This window comes from Peromyscus eremicus, chromosome 2, assembly GCF_949786415.1.
Source record: "Peromyscus eremicus chromosome 2, PerEre_H2_v1, whole genome shotgun sequence".
Taxonomy (NCBI): Eukaryota; Metazoa; Chordata; class Mammalia; order Rodentia; family Cricetidae; genus Peromyscus; species Peromyscus eremicus.
In genome coordinates, this window is record NC_081417.1 from 96,691,302 (window position 1) to 96,706,371 (window position 15,070).

A 15,070-nucleotide genomic window follows, 5' to 3' on the forward strand; every position below is an offset into this window, starting at 1 on the left:
TACTTGCCAAATAACTGTTTGACATTTTAGACATTTAAAATCTACTTCAGATGTGGGTCTCTTCCTTTTTGTTATGAACTTAACTATATGAAACAATCTATTGTACTTTCTGTCTACAATTTAAGGTATCATTTTTCCAAATTATCAAATATTCCTAGCACAGAGAATAGATGTAGTGGTCTCTCACAGAAGTATTTAACATCACTAGTATCCTTAGGAACAAAGGATAGGACAAAGCCACCTCAACAACCCACAATCTAGATGGACTGTTGGCTCCAGTACCCAACTTTGGTTATTTTATTCTTTTTCAATTTTTAAAATTTTTTCAGTTATTTTATTCTTATAAAAAATAACATACTTACCAAAGGATTGGTAAGTTTCAGTATTACTAAATTAATTACAATAATTACTGGAAAATCATCCCACTCATGCCTCGAAGAAACATAATCAAAACTGCTTTTCATTGGAAAAAGCAGTCTCTCCACCCTTGTTAGCTGGAGCTTACTGGAAACTCTATGACAAAATGTCCATGCATTATTCATGGAAAGTGGCACAGACACACTGAAAGGGAACAGCTAATCAACAAGGCAGATAACACACGCCTACTTCAGAAGCATATAGACGCTGAATAGCCTACTGTTTTATGTTTATACATCATAAGGATCTAAAAGTAAAACAGTTTTTCTTCTAATCCAGTGTTCAAAATAATCCTTCCATTTTCCCATGCTTCTTGGTATCTTAAATAATGTCTTTCAAAAATATATACTAATACTTGATATATTCTTGTTCTCAGGAAAAATCAGAGAGGTGAGAAATTAAAAGATCAAATATAAATGAAATTTCTCATTTCTTAAGTTTAATGCAAGATTGAATGTTGCTCATTACCAAACTCCTTTTCTGGATAATGACTGATATAGATTACTCAAATGATAAAGTTTCTGACAGCTGCAATAGCAATGTAGCAGAGAATCCCTGCGGCACTTTACAGTCTCAACTCCTCTACCTTACCACCACTGTCCCATTTTCTGAGTTAAGGTATTCTCTTTACTATTTTCATATGCTTCCTAATATGCTAAGGGCAGCATCTTTCCTTCTTAATAGCCAGCAATTCCTCCACCGACAGTTGACTGTTGTTCTCTGCCTGCTGGTTCAAGTGCTTCAGGTAGTTTTCAGTCATATGCCCATCTCCAAAACCATCCCAGAATGGATGGAACCACATATGCAGCAGAATCATATGCTAGAGAATGCCACAAAGCAGAGATCTGTAGGATACCTGGGCTGCTTTTTATTATGATGGAATGCATAATAAAAAGTGCTTGCTGTGGTAAGTGAACAGGAAGGTTTATCATAACAAACAAATCTTCCCCCTGTACTAGAACACACAAAATTTCCTGGAGAACTAGTTGTCAGTCATGACAGACAATTTCAACCCTAGTGACAGGCTAAGAATGTGAGTGTAACAGAATAGATTGCAGGGGACATAACATACAGCTATTAAATCTTTACCAATTGTTTTCTTAGGTCCTTTTCTTTTTTTTTTGGAGCTGAGGATCAAACCCAGGGCCTTGCGCTTGCTAGGCTTACCACTGAGCTAAATCTCCAACCCCGGTCCTTTTCTTTAAAGCAAGGATTTCTTCAGAAACTATGTTGAATCTTTAAACAGATGTCAACTGACATTCAATTTTGGAAAACAATTATTACTACATTTTGTCATGTTTTTAGAAGCACTAAATAAAAAGTAATAAATTATTTTTCAAATTAACCCCCCAAATTTAAACCTAGAACAACAAAAAAGGAAAAAAGTTCAATGGCTATAGCTAATTGATACAACAAAAATATACCTTTTATTTCTTTTTACTTCCTGCATCCCTTGGGACAGGAATTAACTATGTAAATCATTCCTGGCCTAGAACTCTAAATCTGCCTGCTGAAGTTTTGACAGGCTGGACTTTGCCTGAACCCCAGCACTGGGGGTGTGGTGGGGGTGGGGCAATGGCAGGCAGAACTCTTCATGGCCAGCCTGGTCTACATAGCAAGTTCCAGGCTATCCAGGGCTACTAAGACCCTGTTTAAAAAAAATAAAAGCCTGCAAGTGATGAGGAGGCCACCATGCTCAAATGAAATGAGTATTTAATAAACTGCCTGTAATTCAGATGACACAGATGTGGATAATTTAAATCTGTAAGTATTAATGAATAAAACTAAAATACAATATACACTTCCCAGGCCAAAATGGGAGACTTCTGTAAACAGAGGCAGCAGCTCACAGCTGCTGAGCCTGCTGTACTAAACTGGCTCTGAAGCTCAAGGCTTCCCCCAAAGGCAAGCTCATGCTCCAAGGCATACCAACCCAGCAGTAAAGAAATGTCTCCACAGACGGGAGATCCATTTCTAGTCTACATATTAAGTAAAAAACTGGAGGAAACACTGAGGTCCTAGGGTTCCGCTTTGTCATTCTTAAAATCTGAACATGGGCATCTTTGTTTTTCCTAAATACCCATATGTACAATATGTTCATATAGTGTACATAACCACACATGCTTAAATAGCCATGCATGGTAATGGTCTCATTCTATTCACTGAGAAGTCCTGAGGTGAGCTTATATTTTATCTAAAAGTCGATTCTGAATTCCTTAACAAACTCCTTATGATAAACTTAATGCAAACAGGGAGGATAGATCATACAGTTTATTCAGTTTTATAATTTTTTCTAGTAGAAATCTAGGTACCAAAATTCAAAGACAAAAACAAAAAAAAGCAAAACACAAGAAAACACCAGAGTTGCAGTATCTAACTAAGGAAACTGAAAGCCCACAGGAGGTTTAAACACCCTCATTAATGTTTTATTTGTTGCTTTTTAGTTTAAATATTTCAGTTGTCAGGCCAGCTTGCCAAACTTTGATTCAACAAAAGAGTAAACTGCTTAGGAAAAAAAAAATACGGCAACAGACTTCAGCAAGTCAATATGTTGTGCTGCATATAGCCAGTGTTTGCCCTGTAAAATATATGCTTTTCAGTGTGCAGATTGTGCAATCCCTTTAAGTAATAATTACTACATTAAACAATGCAATCTGTCCCACTGGCAAGAAGTATGCAATGCTACGGATTAGGCGATCCCACCAGGATAGGAAACAAGCTTCCAGCCCTGGGGCCAGTCAAGGATGAACACAGTCCAGACAGGTTGTAGCCAGGGACCTCAGGTGTGTAGGCGAGGAGTGACTGCTCACTAAAGATGGTACCTTGTAAACCAATTCCAGGAGGGTGCCCGGTGGCATGGGCAAGGATAACAGGTGCACTTCAGACATAACACAAAATGCTCTGCAAATGTCCTGGCCAAAACCAGTTGTTAATCAGGAAAGAAGGGAAACAAAGCCAGACACCAGGGATTCTGCTCCCCAACCTGCTCATGAATGGAGCCCTTTCCCACTGAATTCAATGTAGCAGAAAACATAGTATCACTTTAAGAAAAAATGCTGTCAGGTCTCCTTATCTTCATGTTCGCTTACTGTGTATTTCCAACACAGAAAAGAAATTATGTTCACACATGAACTATCTAGATGCTCTATTCTCAGTCACTACTGTACACAATAGAGAAATCAGCTACAGCAGAGACCCCACATGTCCTTGTTTTCTTGGAAGTAACCTGGGGTTGGGAAGTACCACATCACACACTTTAGGTTTTTCTCTACCCCAAAGTACACAAATATTCAGAATACATGTATATATGTATAATTGCTCTAGAAATCAATTCTCTGAGATTCTAACAAATGAACAGAATAAGCAGCCAATATAAAGTAAAAATGACTGGAATAGATGTAGAGATCAATGAAAAATAATGGCTAAAATATAGAGAAGCACAATCTCTAGGAATCAGAAAATCCAAATTAAAATACACATCAACATGCCAGCCTGTATCCATAATTTTGCACAGGTTTTAAAATATTATTTTTGAACATTATGTCACCAAGAACACTGATAAAAGTATTAGCATTTACATTAATAATCCATTTTTAAAGTAATGACAGCAGTTATGTCACACAGTGACTTTGCCCTTCATTCATATCCACTGACATCAACACATACTGCCTTCCACTATAATCTTTATGTAAAATATTCTTTGACATCACTTTACATTAAAATGTGCAACACTAAGTATAAATTGTTAAATTACAATAAGAAACTTACTATATTCTTTTGTCTAAAAGTTAGTTTAAAAAAACACGAAAACAACAAAGTCATTCTAAGTTTTCCAATCACATTGCTAAAAGCATAATTTGAGAAATATATTGAGAAAAATCTTAAAAAAAAACCTTTGAATCTTTGTTCTATCAGTCTGTCTAGCAAACATCAGAACCAGTCACAAGTAATTTAAACAATCAACAACAGTGAAACTATTCGGATCTGACATGAATCTGTATGCCGTGGATATCTCTCTGTATGCTGCAAATGTGTTGCTATGGTTGGTTAGTAAATAAAGTGCTGATTGGCCAATAGCCAGGCAGGAAGTATAGGCAAGATAAAGAGAGAGGAGAATTCTGGGGACAGGAAGGATGAGTCAGGAGTCGGGAGTCGCCAGCCAGACACAGAGGAAGCAAGATGTGAAAGCAGAACCGGGAAAAGGCACCAAGCCACGTGGCTAAACATAAATTAGAATTATGGGTTAATTTAAGTTGAAAGATCTAGCTAGCAAGAAGCCTGAGCCAATAGGCCAAACATTTTTAATTAATATAAGCCTCTGAGTGTTTATTCAGGTCTGAGCAGCTGTAAGCCCCAGGTGGGACTGGAGAAAACTCCAGCTACAAATGGCACCAGAACGTGGGGCAAGAGTTTCCACCTAAAATCTGACAAAGCTTTAAAAAAAAAAAAAAGATTCTAAAATAGAGCTAAAAACAGCTTCTTAGTTGTCTCTCTCAAGTTAGCCACAGCCTGCATGCTTGAGCTACTCTTTCGCAGGTTAGTGGCATGCGGGCTTGACCTGCACCATGGCAGGAATGAGGCATCTGCAAGCTGCACATTATGCTGTGTGATGGATTTAGCCTTTGCTAGTATAAAAAAAAAAAAAAAAAAAAAAGGTTTCTGCGCTACATGCTGTTTTGATAGAAGCATATACCCACTGTTTCTGAGAGTTGATGGTACATGGCTCCCAGACCCAGAGCTGGTGGTACACATACCACTGCCATGTTGGGAAGCTGAGGTGGGCAGAAAATGCTGCAGTTTAAAGCAATCAATTCACAATAAGACAGATTCAGATGGGATAAACCTCTAAGTGGTTTACAATGTGTGTAAAAATGTATGTGGGCTTGGAAGAGAGAAAAAAGGTAATATATGCAGTTATATAAAGAAATAGTTTTAAAAAATAAAGTCTTTAAAGAAAAAGTAAAAGTAATATAAAAAAAGTAGGCACGTAAAGATGGATATCACACAGAGAATCTGGACTGTGTTGTCTTTGGGATTTTTAACTACAGAAAGACATTTGATTGTAAAGGCCACTCAGTTAAACCAATATGTATATTTTAAAGGTACTTTGACTTCAAAATTTGGATGTTAAGTATATGTTGTAGCTTGAGTTTTCCTGCCTGGCCCACAGTCAGGGCAAATCTCTCTCACCCGCCAGTCCCACAGCCGCTCAAACCCGACCAAGTAAACACAGAGACTTATATTGGTTACGAACTGTATGGCCGTGACAAGCTTCTTGCTAACTGTTCTTACAGCTTAAATTAATCCATTTCTATAAATCTATACCTTGCCACATGGCTCGTGGCTTACCGACATCTTCTCATGCTGTTTGTCATCGTGGCGGCTGGCAGTGTCTCTCTGACTCAGCCTTCCACTTCCCAGCTTTTTTCTCCTCCTTGCCCCGCCTATACTTCCTGCCTAGCCAACAGTCAATCAGTGTTTTATTGATTAATCAGCAACACATTTGCCATACATCCCACAGCAATATGTTGCTTTGGAAAGGAGGCTCTGCTTTTGTTTCCACAGAAAGCAAGAGGTTATGGATTTGTTCCAGATTAAGATACATCAGGTTTGACCAGCCAAGACTGCCTGAAAGGTCTCCGATGACACCAGGGCCCAGATGATCCAACATCCAGAATCATTTCAAGGCAACTGGCTCAGACAATACAGCCTCACATACTACTCCATAATCCTAAAGTTTTCTTTATGTCCCCATAAGAATACAGCGCCCTCATCCAGCAGGAAGTAGTATGAGAAGCTACGCTCAAATTCCAAAATATACCAAACTGGCTTTGGAGATGGAATTGGCTCATTCCTTCTCTAAACCCAAGCATATTGCTAAAAGAAAAGGTTAAGAGATTCTCCTGTCCCATATCAAAAGAGCCTTCTGGTGTGGGACAGAGGAAAACCAATATTTTTTATTTAAAACAGGTTGATTATAAATGTGATCTTTTTCTAAAGAAGAAAAGATGATATGATATAGATATGATAGGATGAAAGGGTAGATTAATGAACCTACCTTTAAAGAGCAACAACTTGTTTAGAAATGTTTTATATTGCTATGGATTTTAGTTTATTGATACAAGTTTAAACTTAATTTGTTATACTGTATATATATTTCTACTCTTGTTTGAGGTATTATGTTTATGTAACTCATTTAGATTGTAACGGATAATTAAAAAATACAGATTAATAATTAGTCTCTTATGATAGTCAAACTTTTAGTCATGTTAAGTTTTCTAGGTATACACAGATATAATTCAATTAGGTAGGTAATCTTCAAATAATTCAAAGACCTATAGAATATGGCATTTAAAATGTTTTAAAAATTTAGACTTTCTGGACAGTGAGACATGTCTGCTCCTGGGAGCACCAATTTACTTCTGAGAGGAGGATGGGTATTGCAGACACACTATATGGAGTTTATTTTCTTCTTGAAAAAAATAGCCATTTGGGAAAGAAACTGTTCTTGCCTGGACTGCTTGATTGACTGGACATGCAGAACCCATAGGAAGGTGACCACTGAACTTTGCTTAGCAAAATGGTCCTTCAGGTTCCTGCTTCACAGAGGAAACAGCCAGACATTCTACAGGACACAGAGAGAAGTGACTCAGAGACTCTAGGCCTATGGGTTGAAGACAGATGCCCAAACTTTACAGAGGAACTTTGGATGACTGTCCAGGCTGCCAGCTGTCTCTGTCTACCCTGCAAGACTCCCGAAAGGTTGCTTGCATCCCTCTCCCATTTTTCAGGTAATATTATATCCTTCTGAGGTCTTTGATGTAGTTGAAGACTAGATAGTTATAATTTCCTTAGTTATGATAAAAGATAAGTTAGATATGAAATCTTAGACTTACAAATATAGGATAGATAGGATATCTCCTTTAATTTTGCCAAATACAAATAGACTAGATATTACAAATAGACTAGATATTGTAACTGTAATTCTTGCTTGATAATTGTTTTGTTAAATGTAATTTTACTATGTTAAAGTTAAAACCTTCCTTTTTGAAAAAAAAAAAAAGAAAGGGGAAGTGCTATGGATATCACTCTGTAAGCTGTGACTGTGTTGCTCTGATTGGTTAATAAATAAAGTGCTGATTGGCCAGTAGCCAGGCAGAAAGTATAGGTGTGATAAAGAGAGAGGAGAATTCTGGGCACAGGAAGGCTGAGTCAGGAGTCACCTTCCAGACACAGAAGAAGCAAGATGTGAAGGCAGAACCGGGAAAAAGTACCAAGCCATGTGGCTAAACATAAATTAGAATTATGGGTTAATTTAAGTTGTAAGATCTAGCTAGCAAGAAGCCTGAGCCAATAGGGCATACTGTTTGTAATTAATATAAGCCCCTGAGTGTTTATTCGGGTCTGAGCAGCTGTGGGCCCTGCGCGGGACTGGAGAAAACTCCAGCTACATCTCTGACTGCAGAGATGTGACACATATCATTAATATGCTATGTGGTGGTTTTAATGAGAATGGCCCCTATAGGCTTATATATTTGGTTGCCAGTTAGTGGACTGTCTAGAAGGATTAGGAAATGTGGCATTGTTGGAGGAGGTGTGTCATTGGGGGTGGGTTCTGGGGTTTCAAAAGCTCACTCAAGGCCCATTCTCATCATCTACCTTCCTCTTGCTTGTGGATAAGATATAAGCTTTTAGCTACCACTCCAGCATCCTGTCTCCCTGCCTGCTACCAGCTCCCTGTCATGATAGTGGACTTATCTTCTGACACTGTAAGCAAGCCCACAATTAAATGCTTTCTTTCTTTTTTTTTTTTAAGTTATCTTGGTCATGGTGTCTCTTCATAGCAATACAACAGTGACTAAGACATGCTACTCCTACAATTCAGAGGAACTCGTACCTCCAAAGGTTACACACAGACTTTTCTCTAAAATGAAGTGATATTTCTGTTGTACCTTGGGAGGAGATGATGGAAGAGAGGGGCCGTAGTTCATGCCATCACTACAGGCACTATCATGAAGAGATAACACGGAGGTCCGGATAGAATAGACACTGTCGTTATCAGGAGAGAATTGAGACTCAAATCTCGACTCAGCTACTGACTCAGCATCAGGTGCATCTATCTGGGAATAAAATAAGAGCAACTGGTTACCACACCCTGTCACATGTCACTGTCACTACTTGAGCTAAAAGGCACAGCTGCACCTTCCTGGTCTGTCCTGCTTGCTGCATGTGCCTTCCCTACTCTTACCAACTTGAAAGCTGCATGTATATAGCAGCATCCAGATGGGCAGACCACCCACAGCAGAGGCCGCTGCCATTGGACACTATTGCATCCCATCAACTAAAGAACTAAAGGTGGCAATTAGCAAAGGATTTAATTTTAAGTTTAAACAGCTACATAAGCAAGGAAAATACACAACATTTTATGATGCCAAGAATTTGGTTATCGTTCTTCATATTCAGCTAATAAACCGTTATTCATAAAGGCAGCTATGTGATTGTCTAGCTAAGATCTAGAAACCAAGGGCAGCTTTGTGTTTGAGCTAGACTCACACTAACAATGAAGGGTCCTGATCACGGACTGGTTATCAGAAGCATTAAGTAATTAAACATTTTTACATGGCAAGCCATATTACTGTAAAAAGCTATTAAAATACTACTGGAACATTTCAAAGTGAGTCTCAAAATATAATTCACAGGCTGTTAACATATTTTAAATATTTGTACAAATTCACTAATACGCTACAATATGGAGGATATCTTTTACAAATGGACATTAAGTAAAACAATTTGAGAAATAAATAATTAGTGTATGCTATCTAGTATTAACTGAGCCTTATGTCAGATTATAGATGAATATTTGTTTTAAAGTACTACCAGAAAGAGTAGTCCAACAGAATGTGTACAGCTATCGCTGATACCTTTAAATCTTAGCAGTCTTAAAATTCAATTAGCTCAATTACTGTAAAGATGAAACATAAAGCCCTCAGGAAGTTGAGTGGCCAGTTCAAGAAAACAGAGCTCATTAGAATATTGAGGACTCCTGTGATTACTACAAGGCACTGAATGTCCATGAAATGAAGTAATCCTCTCAAATGGCTTTCGTTTAAAGGGGTTCAAAAATGCCATCCAAAGCCTAGAGAGGATATTGTTTCATGGTGTACTTTAAAGATGATGAGCTGGGAATGGCTACATATACCCTTAATCCCAGCACTCAGGAGGAAGAGGCATGTGGATGATGACTGGGAGTTACAGACAAGCCATGGCAACATAGTGAGATCCCGTCTCAAAAAAGAAAAAAAAAATGAATGAGTGAATGAATGGTATCTTTGTGTACTACGATGTTTCAAAATGAATTTGCTATGGTAAGGTATGACTTTCATAACACAAAGTCCAAAGCACTCTAAATTTTAATGCCCCTGGAGGAGGGCCAAAGTCACCTCATATTTTAAGTATAATGTGGATGTATTACACTTATTTATAAATACATCAAAACATTCCAAAAATAGCTATTCAAGAGTTTGTAATTCAAAAATATTAACAAAAAGAATTATCTTCCTTCCAAATTAGTACTGGCATAATACTTAATGTCAAAGACCTAATTCACACTCTCTAGTTTAAAGCAATGTGTGCCTGTGTGCACATTGAGATTCCACATATACTAAGCAAGCGATTCAATAAATCTGCAGCAGAACTTTTATTAAAAATCAATCAGTTGTGGCCACTAACCAGAGCCAAGTCGGCCCTGAAGAGGGCTTTGTCAGGCAGGCCTGGCTCCTTACAGGAGTGTGGTGGGCAGAGAAAGGCATCCTCCTTGGCAGAAACATACCCTTCTTCTGGAGAAAGCTGCAGGACATTGGTGTGGAGAAGGGGTTTGTGAGAAAGACAGAACAACAGAGAGGATGGGAAAGGGGAAGGGAGGTAAGAGAAGAATGAAGGGAGGAAATGGAGTCTTCACGTGATAACATATGACTTCAATATAGAGCGAAAACTATAAAGTTAGACAAATAATGACCCTAATCATTTCATTTGAAAGGATACAGAGGTCTTTTGTCCCCTAGGATAAGCACCAAATATTAGATGAGAATCTCTTTCTACTATTTTTTATTCTTGCAAATGACAATCATAATCAATGATTTTTATAATAATCTTCTGGTCATTTTTATCTGCTAACTGTTCTGGCTAAATAATTAAAGGCAAAGTTAAGTATTACGCCTTTAAAAGCCACAGAATAAACCATTAAAGAAAATCAATGTTTTCCTCAAGTATTGTAAAGGATGCAATTTACTTGACAAGGAATGTTAGTGAGGACATGATGACCCCATCCAACCTCTCTAACCTAAGTGGGAAGCACCTCTTCCCAGGTAGCCATTAGAATTCTTGCAAGAAGCTTTGAAAACACTTAAAACAATCACCTTCCCCTACAATTAAGAGGGGACAACCTGAGATGTAAAATACAACACAGCTCATAGGACCAAATGAAACTACCTGCACAGGAGGGCATCTGCTTGAATTCCCCTCCTGAACTCATACTGCAATCCTGAGACCCTGGGAACTCTACACTTGTATTCTACTTTCTAACAAAAAGGGAAATTTTAATTGTCTTGCTACATCACCTGGTATCAGTAATCCATGTAGGACTTTTATAGGAAAAGCATTTTTCTTATTTGCCTACAGATTTAAGTTTATTATTAATCAAGCTCCACTTTAAGGGACAGAAATACTCATGGTATATTTCGGTGCAAAAAGAATATGAAACATCAAATATTGTCCTGAAACTAGCTACGAAAAGATTTTGCTTCTAAATTACTATTGTTTTCTTCTTAGTGGTAGTAAAGTGTCTCTCCAGCCATTTCCCTTACAAGAAATCAATAAAATCCAAGTTCTTACAGGCAAAGGCTTGGCCACTCCTATCCGCACCACGCCTGAGGGTGCTCCCTTCAGGGCTTCCACGGCCTCTTCAAGACTGCTGTTCTCCAGGTTAATGTCATTGACAAACATGAGCCTGTCTCCTGGAAGAAGCCGGCCATCCTTTTCAGCAACGCCACCAGGCACCAGAGAACGAATGACTATCACAGTGCTTGCTGGGTCGACGGGGTCCTATCAGGGCAGGAAGGTAGAAAGAAGTCAGCTCACTCTGATACCAGAAGTATAGTTTACAAGTTGTCCCCTCTAATTGTTGAGTGTCTTCAGGTTTTCATGGCAGTTCTAACAAATACCTAGGGCAAGTTGATGTCTATTTCGTTTTAGAAAGATCAAAGGAGTTCACCAGAAATAATGAAAGCCTCATTTGCTAGTGTTGTTGAATAGACCACTATATAATATTAAATAACTTCAAGATGAAATTTTCATTTTCGGCAAACTGTTAAGTTTTATGCTATGGCCAGGCAGTGGTGGCACACGCCTTTAATCCCAGCACTCAGGAGGCAGAGCCATGTGGATCTCTGTCAGTTCAAGGCCAGCTTGGTCCACAGAACAAGATCCAAGACAGGCACCAAAACTACACAGAGAAACCCTGTCTTGAAAAACCAAAAAAAAAGTTTTACGCTATGACTTGAAGCTGGATGTCAAGGGCATTGGTAATCATAGTATTTGTATAGTAGATAGACGCACTCTGGCATACGTCTTGTTCTTTAGAAATGAAGAAATACAAAAAGAAGCCATGCAGTATTTGTGCTACAAGCACAAGGTCTGACATCATTAGAGATAGCCCGAGTTCAAAACTATTAAGAGTAACACTTGTGTTTTATCAAATAGGGTTTGGCATTTCCACACTTGCTTGGCACAAAACAATTCAGGGAAGGGTGCAAGCCACACTGAGCCAATTTATAAACAATCATAAATTTAGTAAAATGACCGGAATGTTAGAATTTGTGATATGTCCAAGTATAAGCTCATCTTCCATATTATACAAAACAAAGAAATAGCAAATACTTTATGGCTCACCACTAAAATACAAACTGTCAGTTAAAAGCATAGAAATAAAAAGATTCCTCAAATGACAAAAAGAACCCACTGTATTATGATACTCCTAAAAACCATTCTGTGTTTTGCTCAAATTCTTGAGCTGAAACATAAAACAGTTTAATAGATACAACGGTAAAAGAAACCTTTTATAACAAAAAGAAATCATACCAATTACATTACTATGCTGAGCAATTAATCTGAACAACTAAATGTCATTACGGACTATAAAATAGTATTTTCTTGTTATCTGCTACCAACAATTTACTTTTAAAATACGGCATCCTTTCAGCAATAGGAAAATAGGATCTATTTACCTGGTAGTCTAAAATGCTGAAGCCAAGGCCCCTGCTCCCTTTCTCCAGCTCTATGGACTGAATGCCAGCCTCCCACATGGCCAGTGGTGTTTGACTCTCTTCAGCATGCTGATCCACATCAGGCATCGCCAGCATGGGATCCTCTGTCTCTGAGGACCCAATGAACTCACCTAAATCTATATGAGGCTGAATAACAGATAAGGCATCTCTTATTTCAGAGGGAGTAGCATTTGACACATGTACCAACACTGCAAAAAAAAACGTTGAGTTCCTGTATATGTACAGAACAAAACATTCTCAAAAACCCATGTCATAAAAGGCATTGGAAACATAACCTAGAATTTCCTATATGCTTATTCAGTGGTTATGCATCTGTAGCATGGTTTACAGGTGAATTTCCCTTCTTGTATAAGTTTGAATCACCTCTACATGAAAAATAAAAAGAAGCGTGTTGTTACTAAAAAGAACTCATGATAAATAAGATAAATTCAAGAAAATGTTGGTATGTGTAAAGTTTTCTATTGCATGCAAGTAAGGCCTCCAGAATACATAGAAATAGGTGGATTAAGTAAGGGAGACATTTACAGACACTTGACACAGAAACTGGACTTCAAACATTAGCTTCTCTCAAGAAAAACAAGTCAAAGTGAAATTGGCCAACCAACCCTATTCATCTGTATGAACATGCAAATTTTAACAAAGGTGTTGTTCAGAATAAAATTCTAGTTTGTGTGCTGCCTTTGCTTTTGATATTCTATTGCACTGCCTAGAGCCATGGACACAAATCTCCTTCCCCTGCCCTCCTGGGACCATCCCATCAACACCACGTGAACATGTGCATGAATGTACATGGCTCAGCCTTCAAGTGGCACACAATTTAGAATACTGCTTCTTGTTCTGCCCTATTATGATGTTAAAAATAAACTATGTACTTTATCCTTCTAAGTGTAAAATTATTTCATTGTACTGAGTCCTTCAGCATAATGTAAATGGAATTCCTTCCTCCTGAGAACTGACTAGGGTCCTATGCTAAATGTGTTCAGCACATCTTCCAAAAAGGTGATTACCTCTGAACACTGTGATACAAACAGATAAGAATACACAGACAGTAAAATGGATATCACAGAAAATTATTTGATGTGAATTATGAGTTCAACTTTCTTACATTCTCACACTAAAATGCACAAATAAATTAAAACCTATATATACACTGGAATGTATCCTTCTATATTTTACCTATTCACTAAATGGTTAAATGCAAACCAAAACAGCTGGGTAGGTATATAATAGTATGTTTTTCCACCTGTCCACCATACACACTATTTGCATACTTCTATCAACTAAGACAAAACTAGTCAGTGGGAATGCTGCAAGTACACAGTTACCTACTATCAATACACAGTATGCAGTGGTACCTACCATCAATACACAGTATGCAGTGGTAACCACTGTAACTACTTTAATTGGAAGAGAAAGTCTCCACGAGGTGGTCATCCTCCTAACCTACATTGTACAGAAACAAAAACTGAAGTTCTGAAAGGACAGGTGACTTGTCTAGGTTAAGCATCAATTCTGATTCAAGCCCAGGGCTGCGTGACTTCTAAATCTATTCTATAAGCATAGATTATGTGAAAACAATGAAGTATTAATGAAAATAAAAATCTTAACATTTGAACATTCCTAAGCCTTGCCGTGATATGTTCAAATGAGCCATGTTTCTGCAAGTGATACCTTTTCTGTTAGTTCAAGTTCACTTATGTCCAGGCCATCCAAGTCTGATGCAGCGTTGGGTGGCACAGTGCGGCGGCAGCACACCATTGTCACATCTATAGGCAATTCTTTTAAAATATTGACCACATCTTGGTGATTTTCTCCAAGCAAATTGATACCATTCACCTACAGAACAACACACATGGTCCCCATAAGATAAAGTTTCATAATACAAAGACTGTTTGAGAGCACCATTTTTCCATGAACATAAATTTCACTATGGTGATGGCTGTGGTTCTGCTGTGCCTAGCACGACATTTAGACCCTTGTACTACCTAACAGGGTCTGTATGCACAGTTAGAGTTTTGCTGTAACTGGAGCTTCTCAAGCACTCAGGGAAAACGCCTTAACTTCTCCTTAGGTTTGATCTGCTAGTGTATGGTAGGAAGAAAGAATAACAGTATTCCCAAAGGATGTAGTAGAAAAGACTGTAAAGAATTAGCATTTAATTAATTTACTAAAAAAAAAAACCACTAAAAATGGCATATATAGTATGTGAAAACAGTTTTAAAACAGGGAACAAAAATTTTTCTTTTTTTTATTTCTACATTTAAAAAACATTGACAGATTGCAGAGAAACAAATACCAGTAGATAGCTACCG

The 15,070-nt window shown here is 37.9% G+C and overlaps 1 protein-coding gene across 1 annotated transcript in view; it reads right to left on the bottom strand.

Annotated features, from left to right (window-relative positions):
- Window positions 1-15,070, bottom strand: part of Mpdz (multiple PDZ domain crumbs cell polarity complex component) — a 162,149-nt gene that overhangs the window by 70,501 nt on the left and 76,578 nt on the right. The window contains exons 15-19 of the mRNA XM_059254482.1: window positions 14,430-14,594; window positions 12,699-12,884; window positions 11,308-11,517; window positions 10,147-10,263; window positions 8,370-8,537 (exon numbers count right to left, since the gene is read on the bottom strand). Coding sequence (XP_059110465.1) covers window positions 8,370-8,537; window positions 10,147-10,263; window positions 11,308-11,517; window positions 12,699-12,884; window positions 14,430-14,594 — 846 coding nt within the window. The remainder of the gene's footprint in view (window positions 1-8,369; window positions 8,538-10,146; window positions 10,264-11,307; window positions 11,518-12,698; window positions 12,885-14,429; window positions 14,595-15,070) is intronic.